This window comes from Ursus maritimus, unplaced genomic scaffold (genome assembly GCF_017311325.1).
Source record: "Ursus maritimus isolate PB19 unplaced genomic scaffold, ASM1731132v1 scaffold_1, whole genome shotgun sequence".
NCBI lineage: Eukaryota > Metazoa > Chordata > Mammalia > Carnivora > Ursidae > Ursus > Ursus maritimus.
The window spans coordinates 15,262,034-15,276,421 of record NW_024423343.1 but is presented as its reverse complement, the minus strand read 5'-3'; the positions used below and the strand labels follow the sequence as shown (position 1 = coordinate 15,276,421).

The following is a 14,388-nucleotide window of genomic DNA, read 5'->3' as shown; positions in this document are numbered from 1 at the left end:
AAGGACTGATGTCTCCTCTATGCAAATTTGACATCCCCGCTATCAAAAGAGAACTGTATATGAGATTCTTGAGGCTATATCTGATTAAAAACTTAGCAATTGGAGAATATTAATGCTGCAGTAAGGTGCTATCTATCTACTATGTATGTCTGTATATACCTCTTTACTGCAACATTAGATAAATAATCTTAATAATACATTTTGTTATATATGTTTGTGTGTATATCAGTCTCTTCTGTGCTCCCATACCTCCCATACTGATGTCATTTATCACTTCCTTCTTTCTTTGTGACTTAACATTTGCTTGGTTTTCTCTTAACTCACCACCTTCTGTTACTGACATGGATTCGAACCTTGGATGAAGCATGGAACAACCTAGAGTAGGCCAGAGGAAACCTCCTCTCTCCCCTCTGAGTTCCATTCTGTTCCCAATGGCCCCACTTGACCTCATGCCCAAGTTAATAGAGGGTAATAAGCTGTTTGCTGCCCAGCAGGCCACCGAACATCCTATAGGTTTTCACCTCTTGGCATCATTAAACAGCAGGGGGCGCAGTTGGGCGCTGGGAGGACCCAGGAAAGCAGGTGCCAAAGCCACGTGTATCTTGTAGTTTCAAACAGACTGAGACACAACCTAAACACCTTTTTAAATATGTATAGAAGTTGCCAGGTTAAATAATAATGAGCTCATTTTTAATTACAGGTTAAACACACATGCATTCTCATTGTAGAAAATTCCTACAATACAGATCAAGCAAAAAGTCCCCCATCTCTACCTTCCTTCCTGGAGGTAATGGTTATCCGTCTCTCTTTCTAGACTTCTTAAATGCACTAAAGCTTACAATGCACCTAGGAATATAAATATCTTTTCATAAATGGGATCATACTGTATTATTTCACAACTTTTACCCCTACTTCATACATTTTGGACCTCGACGTGTGTGTGTGTGTGTGTGTGTGTGTGTATACACATATTTCATTTAAAAAAATTGCTGCCTAAGATTCTGTTGCATGAATGTTCTGTGCTTTATTTAATAAATTTTCTGCTGAGACTTCTGCTTGGTTTTGTTTTCCACTCTTAACAAACAATGGGATTCTTGTCATTGTGTGTGTTTTCTACTGCGGATTCTTAGCTGTGAAGATAGACATTCCTTACATTTTTTAGAATGATGTTAAAAAGAGTCCAAGGAGAGGGCTGATGACTCATAACTCGAGACTTTGCAGTCGGTCACAATAGGGTACTGTGGCCGGGCCACCAGCTGTACCAGAGGGACAGTGCTGGTGACGTGCGCACACAGCAATGTGCTCTTACCTCACAGCTGTGGTCAGCCCAGTAGTTCACTTGACTCAAAGTCAAGACCAGCAGGGTCCTTCCACTCCAGCAACTGCCGAGAAGGAAAGTTCTTTATTGGTTCTCAGATGGGATGGTGTGACTATTGGAGGCAGCCAGGAAGATGAACAAGGGATTGGAGCAGGCAGGCCTGATGGATTCTGACTGGCAGATCTTTCCAGGGCCGTCCATGAGAGGCAGCTGTTTGTGGTGGAGTGGTTTCACTTTCTCACATCAGATGTATTCTCTGTTTTTGCAGTTGGCCGCCCAATCCCTGTGCATCAGACTCTGGACCCGAGCGCGGAGCAGATTGAGGCGCTGCATCAGACCTATCTGGAAGAGCTGAGGGAATTATTTGAGGCACACAAAAGGGAGTACGGTGTTCCCGAGCACGAGACTCTCATTTTTAAATGACTATACTCTTAGAAGGCACACGAGAGGGTGAGAGAACATCCCATTGGGGGGATACATAATTTTTTTCTTTGACTCTGGAATCAGAATTGCAACTGGAAAATATTATTTATGGTGACAGATGTTGATGTGTATCCGTGGGAAATACAAATACAGTGGGTGACTGTCGGAGAATGTTGGACATGACTATACCCCTTGTGATAATGCTCCTCATTTGGGAAGGTGCAATCATTTTACGGGTTAAGAGGTTTAGGATTATTCATGTGCTCAAAAAAAAAAAAATAACAGTTTCAAAAAATAATTAGACCCTTTTACCAAAATCACAAGAATTTAAGGTGGTATTTTCACTAAGTATGACAGCTTTTGTTTAGCACAGCTGGAACAGTTCGGAGACAGTGTGTAAACTAATTTTCCATATCAAGCTAGAGGAGATCATTTCTTTCTTTCTTTTTTTTTCTTTTTCTGCTTGAACAGACCATTTGTTTTTGGTGAATAATGTTACTTTTCAGAGTTAGATAATTTGATCCTTTAGGTCACATCGACAAACGCATTTTTATACAGTAGTGCAGAATTTTTGTGCAGGTTTTGAAATAGGCTGAATCTACCATCTGGAAACCCATGTGGATGAGAGCATGTCTCCTCATTTCTATTCATGCTTAGAAATATTCATGCTTGTCATTTGCTTAGAAGTATGTTCATTTGCTATAGACATGGAGGTCTTTTGGGAGACGTGCTTCAGAATATTAAAATTCCAAAAGGTTTTCATGGTAATAGAAATGGTTTTAATTTTCTTCCCAAATGGCCTCTTTGAGTAAGACCAGCTATGAAAGAAAGTGCCCTCTCTGGTTGTGATGTGTCCCGTTACAGCTGTCTGGTCCGGGAGAGTGGGAACCCTGTTCCTCCTGTTCACTGACCTCTCCCTAGTGCCTGGGTCAGGCACAAGATCAAGTACTTGTTTAGTGAATGTATTTACAGATGAACCCATAAACCAACTTTGCCTCAAGGTGAAGAATTTTTAAAGCTTTATTTACCATAGCAGGAACCTATTATAAGAAGGAGAGACTATGCTGGGTCTCTTTGTCTCAGGACAGTAATTGACAAGTAAGTCAAGTAAGTCTTGTCAATTACTGCAAGGAAGAAGAATGTCTAGTTTCCAAATGATCTCCATTGCGGCTGGTTACTTCTCTCCCTCCCCCACTCTAGGTATTTGCGGGCAACCTCACTGAGTTCTAATTTACCAGTCATGTAGCTTCAGGCCTCTGATTTTTAAAACATCAACTTCTGGGCTAGAACCTGGACTGAGGTCAGCATCAGCCTGACAGAATCATGCTGGGTAATGCCTTGAGTAGGAAAGCATTTCACACAGGAAAAAGTGACCCCCCTTCCTTGGTCCCATTTGGGGTTGTTTTGGCCGGCATCACTTTGGTTCACGCTGGTTGAGCAATCCAGGAGTCCACTGACCCGTGGCCTTGAAATTAGATCAATTTTTTAATCGAAGCCGGGAATAGGGCACAACCTATTTTTAATAGATGCAGAAAATTTGACTATGAATCCTTTTTTGGTATTACTCAACACCAAAGGGCATAAAGGAGCACTGTTTACGGAAAGTGAATGACACACCCCCACTGGTCCGGGCTCAGTCTTCAGAATGGAGCTGTGAAGGCCACGTGACCACAACAACTAAAGACCTTTAAGTTATTATAAAACCGATCAATTTGGACTGGGTGAATAAAATAAAAAATAATGATAATAAAAAAAACCAAAACCATGAATTTCATTCCTTTAGAGAAGTTTATTAAGCGCTTACGACACGTAGTCATGATTTCACGTGATTTCACAAAGGTATGATTTTAAATCTCCTACTTGGTAGTGGGGGCTAAGCTGAACCCCCCAACATCAGCTGGATCATCTCGGAAGCAGTTAAAGCCCGCATGTAGTAAAACAGAGGCACCGAAAAATGAGAAAAGTTTTGCTCTGATGAATTTATCTTGAATTTTGCCATTTCAAAAATCCAGACATCAGCAGCTTTAATTTTGGCATCCACAAAATCTTAATTTTTAGGTACAAATTAGGGATTTTATCTCTTTTTCTTTCTTTGGGTTTCCAGAGGTCTTATTCCAGCCAGAAGTCCTTTCATAAAGTCAGAGCATAGTAAGAAGTTTCTTACTGTCTTACAGATGGCAGATGAAGTTTTGGACATGAATTTTTGCTTCAGCACAAATGTGGGCCATATATTGTATTCGCTAATACAGTGTGACAGGGATTGCCTCTGTTTTAAAGATTCTCATCTACTCTGTAATTGCACATAAAATTTAAACGGCAAAGCAAAACAATAACAGCAAGAAAAATAACCGCAGGACACGGTAAGAGAAACTGAGCTAATTGCCTTGAGAAAATGTGCACTTATGATTTGCTCTGGACATTTCTGTCTCCTGTTTCTCTTGCACACCGGGCACAGGCTGAGTCATTTCCTTTGTCTCGCAGCTAGAAGGATTGAAATTATCCACATCCAGCTAAGTCGATTATGCTTACGTTGAAGGTTGCAGTTTCGGTGCTTAGGAAGGCCAGCTAGTTTTGCTGTGTCGCAAGGGGAACCAGGGCAAGGGATGCTGCATGATTTATGAAAACCCTTCACTAGGACTGTGGAGACAATCAAAGTATATATACTTCAGGGACGATGGGTAAGCCTTTATTGTATGCATAGCATTTGAAGTACAATCCCTCCTTTCAGTAGAAGGTACACTTCTGTCCTGGGAAGCTCGGGAGGTGGAGTCGAGATGCAATGTCCACACTTCTATAACTTCGCATCTCTTCCGAGCCACCCCACCCACGGTGCCGATTACCGAGGTTTGTGACAAATACGAAAACGCATTTTGGGTGCATTTACTCTGTCGTCTTTCCCTTGGGCACGAGACAGTGTGCATGGGATTTGTTGATTGTTTTTGTTTGTTTGTTTTGTTTTCCGGTAGCCCAAGATTTCCGGTTCTCATACTGTATTTGTCTTTTTTTAAACTAAGTGATAAAATGTCTCTTTCTGGAGCTGGAGAGTTACTTCAAATAGAATTTGTATATCTTTTTAAAGGGAAAAAAAAAAAAAACAGGGCACCTTCTATATAACCAACTAGTTGCGCCAGTTTCTCTGGGATGGCAAATACAGAAGCTGTTTTTTATATATTTATTTTATATTTTGTATTTATATGTCAGTTATTTGACTTCCCTCACACTCTCAGCCTGGTGCCTTAATATCTTCTATGGAAAGGCGGAGGTCCAGCTCCATCCGTAGTTTGCTCATGAGAATACGTGTCTTGTGAGCGTTTGGTGCTGCCCCCACGGAGCAGGTCCTCGGCGCGCTCGCAGTGAACACTGACGGCGCTAACCCAGAAGCTTGAGACACGGTGTGCATAGCAGCCAAGGTCTAGAGCTAGAAGGGGCTTCGTGTCTGGCATTAGCCCTTCTGCAGATGCAGCAGCTGAACCCCCGCGGCTTAACGTGGGCTGGCCCTGACTCTGTTCCTGTCCTGACGGAACAGGGGGGATACAGCTCTCCCATCATTGTTGATTCATCAACTGTGAATCCGCCTATAAAACCGAAGTGTCCAAACACGGAGTAGGATTCAAGGTACTCCCAGAATGCCAGGGATTTAACCGCTCCGAAGCGAGCTCTGTCTTCTTGGGACCTAGAACATTTTTCTTTTTTGAGACCGGTACACTGCATTGTTGATTTTTCCCTTCTGCAAGAGCTATTTTGGTGATGTGCCCTGGGGGACATCCAAGTTTTCAACCAGCTAAACTGCTAGAGCCTTGCGCGTTGAGCTGCAGGATAAGGCAGGGTGCTTTCTGCCCAGCGTGAGGGAAGGATCCACCCTCTCCGTCACCTTGTGACCATGAATACAGTTCAGAGCAATCCCATTACTCAGACAGAAGTGGGAGCAAATCTTCTGTCACCTTCCTGACAGCCCTAAGCCCATTCTGGCTCTAGCTTCATCCAGCTGGGCTGTTGCAGCTGCTTTTTGTTGTTGTTGTTGTTGTTGTTGTTGTTGTTTTAATAGCTCTTAGGTTCTGGTTAAGAATTATCTTAGGCTCTCTTAAGAATGAAGATAAATCTGACCTTCTTGTATTCCCAAGGGCTGTGTAATTCTCCCCTACTCCGTTTCCAGACCCACTTGGAGCCTTCGGTCTTTCTGGTTGGATTCCAGCTGTCCAGTGTGGGGTACAGTCCTGTGGAGACAACCAGAAAACACAACTGTGCTGTTCTTTTCTACCTTCCAGGGGCTTCTGTTTCAAATAATCCTTTAGCCTCTGGTCCTCCACTAACTGACTGGGTGACCTGGGTTGCTTCCTTCCTCTTAGGAGTGAGTGATCTCTAAGGTCCCGTCTGGCTCCATCTCAGTGGTCTCTGCCTGGCCCTTGATCTGTCACGGTAATCACATCCAGTGGGAGATGGAGATTTATCCGTAGACTTCTTTTCCCTCTGCCATCCTCCCTTGTATTCCTCTGGACATGCGGAGAGTTCAAATGACTATCTCCCTTTCTTAGTATACATAAAACATGAATTGCTACAGAGATTTCTCCAGCGTTACAGTGACCTTTAGGCATGGTGTTCCTAAGAAACAGTTTCATTCTCTAAATAAAAATTGGAGACGTTTATCAAAGAGGTTTCCTTCTCTATATCGCTCAAAACTGTGAAATAACAGTTTATTTCTTGTTAAGATCTTTATAGGAGATGGTGAATTTTTCTATTTTCTATATTGTACATGTTGCTGTGTGCTTTTTAAAAACCCTTGGTTTATAACGTTTTGACCAATAAATGTGTTTTATGCCCAAGTTGTAACTGTGTGGGTGTGGTGTTCTAGCTTGTGGGGGGGGGGGTCCTTCCCACGCCTTGCCAAGGCTGGAGCCGCTTGGACCTGGGGGTGGATTCAGGCAAGGGAACGGCGGTGGTATAGTGAGCACTGCAGATTCTCTACTGAAGAGCCAGGCCTGGAGATGCCCTCGACCGGAGAAAAGACAAAACAGAAAGCAGGACCAGGGCTAACCGAAAAGTGCAGATGTGCCAGATGAAACGAGCAGAGGGCAGGAAGAGGAAACAAGCCAGGGCGGGGTCGTGGTCGAAATAGGAGTGAAACTTGTCAGACACAGAAATGTTCAAAAACTGGTAGAAAAATGGATAGATTCCAAATCAAGTGAATCGCTGCTATTAAGTTCGGGGTTTCCTTTCGGATGATGAAAATGTTCTGAAATTGGATGGTGGCGATGGCTGTACCCACCCTGCGAATATCCCCAAAACTCCCAAACTCCTCTCTTCAAACGGGAGGATTTTCCGATACATGGATTATACCTCAATAAAGCGACTTTATACACACGAGTCAGTCATACGCTTTGGCAAAATAACGGAAGAAGCTAAAAACTAAGTTTGTTTTTTTATGTGTCAAAAGTGAATTTGCCTCTCTTGGATGCAGGCGTTTTGGATGACAAAGTTTACACTTTGATTTTTGAGGCCTGTTGGTGTGTCTGGTGTCTGCTATCAAAATAGGTGTTTTCAATACTCGTTTAAAATATTTTGTTGGCTAAAGAACATGCTGAGTTATTATCGTGTAAAATACTGCTTGACTTTAATTTTTCCCAGTATTAAAACTGTAGTTAGAATAAATAAATAAATAAATAAATAAATAAATAAACAAACAAACAACTGGTTAATACTAAGTAAATATCCTATAAAAACCATTAATATTTATTGACCACCTATAATGTGTCAGATACAGGACTAGGGACTTTATATACATTATGACATTTAACTCTTAAAATAGCCCTGTGAGGTCAGTACTATTTTTATCCCATAAAGAATGGGGGTTCAGAGGGACTAAGAACTTTGCTCAAGGCAGCCCTCATGGCAGGGGGCTGGAGTTCAGATGTGATGCCAGGTCCTCTGGCCAGAGCCCGTGCTTCGGACATAGGGCTCAGGAGCCCTGGGCTATTCACCATCTCTGTCACTAACTTGGGTAAGTGACCTTGACCTGTGGAATGAGAAGGTACATGACTGCAAAGGTTCTGTAGGGGTCCATCTACTGGTGATTCTGTTCTAAAGCCATCTACATTTCCGAACACCATCCTCAGCCCTGAGAACAGCCCTGAGAACCAGTTGTGAGATGCAAAGTGTTGTGGTTGCCGTTAGAAGGATGGAGTAAGAAAGTTTCATAAGTGGCCTAATATTTGTTGTCAAAGTTAAACGTTTAAAATGTTAGATTAAGAACACCTGTTTAGCTAAAAATCTTGATTTTTTTTTTTTTCTGGTAGCTGTGACTGCATGAAGCATTTCTCCAAACTGTATTTTTAAATTCGTTTTATTTCGGGCACTCGGGTTTCTCAGTCGGTTAAGCATCTGCCTTTGACTTGGGTCATGATCCTGGGGTCCTAGGATCAAGTCCTGCATCGGGCTCCCTGCTCAGTGGGGAGTCTGCTTCTCTCTCTGCCCCCCGCCCCCCGTTCATGTGTGTGCAGGCACTCTCTCTCTCTGACAAATAAAATCTAAAAACTATCCTTGTTAAAAAAAAATCATCTTATTTCTCACATGTGTATATGTATGTGTATGTTTCCAAGTACCTCTTAAAAGTTTTCTTCATAAAACAGTTGCTGCATGTTCCAGATTGAAGAAGAAACGTCTTCGGTCTGCCCTCTCCTTGCCTGCCTTCTGCAGTTCATCAACAGCATCTTTAAAAACTCTAGGAAAGGAAATGTGATCTTTAGTCTGACCTGGCAGGACATTTACGTGTTACTGAAGTAAAGGAATGCCGTGATCGCTCTTAGATTGCTTGACTCCCTGAGAGCAGGTTCATATAATTTGTCATTTCAAACCCACTTAACTTGAAAATAACATGGAACCTGTAAATATAGAATATTAAGTCATATTAAATAATTTTAGTGGGATTTGTAGAAGGGTTTATATATTACATATATAGATAGAGACATCGATACGTAGATAGTCTGCATTGCTGTTATTGAAATAATAATACCAAATAAAATGTAAATCGCGGGGAAGAGAAGCAAATGTGATTCATTTGGGAACTAGCTATACTTTTAAAGATGAATTTGATTTATATTTTGAATAATATATAGGTGACTAAACTTAGTGCTATTATTATTGCAAATAAATGTGGGAGATGGGACATAGTGGCCGTCCACGATGTTTCTGCAGGAGGCAACACACTATTGCAGACCAGGACACAAGCCTATCCAGGCCTTCAGTGCAGTTCCCGAGGGAGAGGTTGAATTACAGGAAGCAACTAAGGAACCGTCCTTACTTTCTATCAAGAGTTAAGGTCAAGGACAATGGAAGTAAGGGAAAAGTTGAAAAGGAAGTGAGGACCATGCACGGAGGAGGGACAGCAGGACAGAAGAGACAGACATCTTACTGTTATACACTTGACCTTCAAGGACATTTCACGTTTCAATCCATGGTGTACCCTTGTCCCAGGGCAAGGGTCTTTTCAGTAACAGATGACAGGAACGCATCTGGGGCTGCCTAAGAGAGATGATCTCTCGGAAACGGTATTCTGCCGAAGGAAGGCTATGTCCTCTTGGGGGCCCCTTCTTGGTAACGAGGGAGTGAGTCCCGCAGTAGAAGTCCACACTTTCCTTCCTTCCAGGCCGTTATGATTAGGATCTTTGCTGATGCCTGATTACTGTCGTGACTCCCCTCTTTACCTAGACAGCTAGACCGCTGAACATCTTAGCTGAAATTTATGGGAGACGCTGAAAGCCCTTTCTGCCCCCGTGACTATGCCAAGTCAACAGATGATATTATAGCAACGATCCAAAGATCAAATAGGCAAATGAAAACAGAACGGTAGAATCGTGTTTGTCCAAATCTGCGTGGGCATCGTGACCTTTACGTCTGTCTGTTTCCACTATCCCCATTGAGAGTTCTGTAAAACAAACCAGCAGGATGATTTGGCTACGAAGCTGAGTTTCGATGTTTAAGGTGACAGAGTGTGTATGCAAGGCAGCGTGCCCTGCTGGTCCATCGTGACCGGAGAAAACGCTTTCCATAAGGAGCTGTGGGGACTGAACTTTGGATTCGCTCTGAAGCTCTTACCACATCCTTTTGGCCTAACTTTATTGCAGGGAGGTTATTTCTTTTTCCACATCTTGATAGGCTTAGACACTGCCCCAGGGCCGTGATTTCAAAGGAGAAATTTCTCTTCCATCCTGCCTGTGATTTCTCTTTGCTCTGGGCTCTCGTTTCTGTGAAACAGGGATGCAGAGGCTTGGGTCTGACCCTCTGCCTGGGGTATGTAATGTGTTTTCTGCTTATTCATGGAGTTCCATCAGGGAGAGTCTCTGCCAGCATTCTTTGGCAAGAATCCACCGACGAATTACTTTCAGCTTTGTTTGTGGTTACTAGATTCAACTGGAATTTCCTGCATCTCCCGGTGATTCACAGATTCTCATGCAGGGGTGGAGGCCGGGGCTGCAAGGTGTGTTTCTGCTAGTAAATGCAAGGAGTCTGGGGACCGTGGGCAGGAAGATGCTCAGGGCCCAGTCATTCTGAAAGTCTTCCCAGACAGCTGGACAATCTTTTTTTTTTTTTTTTTTTTTAAGATTTCTTATTCATTTGAGAGAGAGAGAGCGCGTGCATGAGAGAGCACCAGCCGGGGGAGGAGGAGGAGAGGAGAGGGAGAAGCAGACGCCCCGCTGAGCAGGGAGCCCGACATGGGGCTCCATCCCAGAACCCCAGATCATGACCTGAGCCAAAGGCAGATGCTTAACCGACTAAGCCACCCAGGTGCCCCTCAGCTGGACAGTTGTGATCAAGCACTGACTTGGTGAAAAGAACCAAGGCATGCGCCCCATGTATTGCCTTTGCTCAGCCCATGATTAGAAAACTGTCTAATTACGGAGAGAGGGAAATGAGTGTCACAAGAGCAGCCGCAGCCCAGAGCTTTGGTCCTGTGAGGAGATGCGTTCTGGCTGGGGATCCGAGGGGAGCTCTGGAGGGAGCAGAGCCCATCGAGGCCTGCAAGACAAGGGAGACTTAGGTGAGCACCAAGGGAAAGCTCGGGCAGAGGAGTCAGGATAAGGGTGACCAGCTCGTCCCAATTGGCTCCGAACTTTCCTGTCTTTAGCAAGGAAAGCTCCCGTCCTGGGAAGCCCCCTCAGTCCAGGCCGAGTGGGACCCCCCAGGCAGGAAGGCAGAATGCCACATGGCCCTTGTGTGGAGGGCACCGCTAGCCGCTCTACCTTTGGGACGGATGACAGGGAAGCATTATTTTCCAAAAAGGCTCCAGAGAGCAGCTTTTAAACTGCTCATTTTTGGAACAAGAATATCCAGCTCAGCTGTGTAATCCTATGATACTCTGAAATGCCTCGGTTTCTGTGAGTTCCATGTGAATGATAGTCTCAAGGCTCTGGGACGTCTCCGTACATGGAGGGAGATTTTGTCGTGAGTTCTCCTTAATGCGCTGTCTTGTCTGAGTGGCCTCAAAGCTAATGACAGTGACTGTTCCCTAAGAGTCTGGGTCCTGCGGACAGGGCTGTGTGCATGTGTGACTGCGACTGTCTCTTCTGGGCTTCAGTTTCTTTCTCTTTAAGAAGAAGTTATTTTCTCCTAGAATGGATTTCGAAAATATTTTTAATGAAGGGGTGCTTAGGCACTGGAACTTTTGAAACTGGAGATAAACTTTGAAATCTGAAGTGTTAGGAAATGCCCTAATCTTTGCATAGACTCTAAGTTTTTATTTTGTTGTTTTCCACTACCTTTTACTTGTTAAAAATATACGTATATATTTAAATCTTACTTATTTTTTGTGCCTTGTTCCCAAAAGGACCATAGTTGGAATAGTTCTCTAAGAGATTTGAGAATCTTATTCACCACATGAAACTTAATAAAAATGAGAATTGAATATAGGAATATAAAATTTTGAGTATTCATTCACAATAAAATTATATCTCCTACACAAAGATCCACTGAGTAGTAGAAAATAGCTATCATTGGGGCGCCTGGGTGGCTCAGTCAGTTAAGCTTCCGACTCTTGATCTCGGCTCAGGTCATGATCTCAGGGTCATGAACTTGAGCCCCACGTTGGGCTCCATACTGGGCATGGTATCTACGTAAAAACAACAAACAAAAGAAACTAGCAGTCATTGGTACTTTTACTTCTCGGCCGCAGTTACATGAACACATTTAATCTTGAAACACTTTTTTTTAAATGTAACAGGATTTTTAAAAAATTTTTATTTATTTATTTGAGAGAAAGAGAGAGCATGAGCAGGGGGAGAGACAGAGGCAGAGGGAGAAGCAGACTCCCCGCTGAGCAAGCAGCCTGACGTGAAGCTCCATCCCAGGACCCCAGGATCATGACCTGCGTCGAAGGCAGACGCTCAACTGACTGAGCCACCCAGGTGTCCCTTGAAACAGTTTTAATACTTCTTTTTATATCCTTCCCACTCCAAGTACCTTGGGAGATTTAACTTAGGCTGAAGTTGAACTCCCCTCAATTGGAGTCCAGGGTTACGTGACCACGATCAAATTCCTAAAGAAACAGAAAGTTTCCCATGAGAAGCATCTGTCTAAATTATTCTATCCACAGTAACTATTCTTGAGATTAGGTTTAGAAAAACTCTAGATTGCTTCAAATCAATTCCAACTCCAGAGACTCAAGAAAGCATTAGATCTTTGACCAACATAGCCAGTTAAATAGGCGATAGAAATGTCAACCTCACGCTTGTTTTATCATGGAGGCAAAAAATACCACCACGCTTCCAGCTACCACATGTATCTTTAAGGCAGGAAGGAGAAAGGTGCCCACTCTCTTCTCTGACTTTATTAGAAACCTTGCTTGACATCTCATTGGTCAGAAATGTGTCCCATGGGTTCCCCCCCCCCGCAGATAGGGCTGGGAAAGTGACTACTGATTATCCATTCTCTATAGTAGGGGTTAGCAGGCTTTTTCAGTGAAGAGTAGGAGAGGAAATATCTTACCCAATAACTACTCAGCTCCATCATTACAGTGCAAAAGTAGCCATAGATAATTGTAAATGAATGAACGTGGCAGTGCTCCAATAAAAGTCTATTTACGGACCTGGAGTTTTGAATTTCATGTAATTTTCATGAAATAGTCTTCTTTTGATCTTTCTTTAACCATTTAAAGCTAACACCGTTTTTGGTTCACAGCCTATATAAAAACAGGAGGCTGACCTGAATCAGTTTGCGGACCCCAGAGGAGGGTGGGAATGGTTTGGGGGCAGGGGTGGGGGTGGGCACACCATAGTGCTGCCGCAGATAGGCTCTGTACCTTGAATATAGAATATTGGAAAGTGATGACAAGCTCAACCCATCAAGCCAACCTTAATTTTCGTGAGATCAGCAAGCAAATTCTGCTTCCAAATCATGTTCTTTGTCACAAACACATTAAATCTACCAGGTGTCTTTAACTCAGAAAATCTGTATTGCTGATATCCAGGAGATCTTTATATATTTTTACATATTTTCTTTTAAATTGCCCTATAATGACTGCAAAACTGGATCAGACCTACATGAACAAACCCTAGAATGGAGTCTAGAACTGTAACCAGAAAATTATTGACTCTGTCACATAGATATTTGTACAATTGCTCAAAGGTCTGTTTGTATGAGCTTCATGAAAATTCAGAGATAATACTACCCTAGGTACTCGTTAAAACAGAAGAGCGAAATCTTAGGTATGTTGATCTAATGATTGTTCTTTTTGAAACTATTTCTAAAAAGTTACTTTTTCATCCCCTTAGAAACATTCTATAAGTTCTCTTTTGAACTTTACAGTTAATTTTATAATTATGCTGTGTGTATGTGTATGTATTTGTATGTAAATATAAAAGTATTATATGTGTACGTGTGTATACATATATACACATACAACTAAAGCATGATATATATCATATACTTCATATAGTATATGCATATGCATATAATTTTATATATTATATATATACGATATACATATGTATACATAATAGCACTCTCTCCCTCCTAATAAAAGAAATTTGAGTTACGTAGCTAGAGAGTCTAGGGATTCAGGCTTGGATCCTGATGCTCAAATGATATCATCAGAACTCAGTCCTGCTCCATCTCTCTTCTCCCCACTGTGTTGACTTCACTGCCTGATCCCTTCGTGGTCATAAGATGGGCATCAGCAGCTGCAGACACACATCCTACGGGGTCAGCCCTCCCAAAGGAAAAAGAACTGCTCTTTTCCCTAGAATTGGGTCTCACTGAACTGACTTGGATCATGTGTCCATCCCTGAACACATCACTGTGGTCAAGAGGTTGGAATATGCCGACTCGCCTGGGCGCCGTGGTTGAGCGCCCCTCCCCTAGAGATGGGGAGGTCAGGGGGCCCGCTGGCTTCCTGAGCCACATGGACGGAGAATAAAGGATAAGTGGTTCCCCAAAGGAAGTCAGGGTGAATGGATTCCGGGAAGACAAAAATAATTGTCCACTACGATAACATTAACATTTGGCTTTTAACCAAGGAATCAGGAAGAGAATGTGAAGATGCAAAGGAAATGGATGAGAAATGGGAAAACCATGGGAACGTGAAGGAAGTGTTTTATAGTAAACTGGGCAAGGGCAGTGGTTCATAATCTTGGCAATGTATCAGAAAAATCGAAGTGGTT

At 42.8% G+C, this 14,388-nt stretch overlaps 1 protein-coding gene and 1 long non-coding RNA gene across 6 annotated transcripts in view; one reads left to right on the top strand and one right to left on the bottom strand.

Moving 5' to 3' along the window:
* Positions 1 to 1,906, top strand: part of MOGAT1 (monoacylglycerol O-acyltransferase 1) — a 31,254-nt gene extending 29,348 nt beyond the window's left edge. For all 5 annotated transcript variants that reach the window (XM_040639869.1, XM_040639883.1, XM_008690412.2 and 2 more), the window contains exon 6: positions 1,587 to 1,906. In XM_040639869.1, coding sequence (XP_040495803.1) covers positions 1,587 to 1,741 — 155 coding nt within the window. In that variant the 3' untranslated portion in view covers positions 1,742 to 1,906. The remainder of the gene's footprint in view (positions 1 to 1,586) is intronic.
* A 1,642-nt stretch (positions 1,907 to 3,548) lies between these two features.
* Positions 3,549 to 14,388, bottom strand: part of LOC103662728 — a 38,350-nt gene continuing 27,510 nt past the window's right edge. The window contains exon 6 of the long non-coding RNA XR_568555.2: positions 3,549 to 8,456. This is a non-coding gene — a long non-coding RNA (uncharacterized LOC103662728). The remainder of the gene's footprint in view (positions 8,457 to 14,388) is intronic.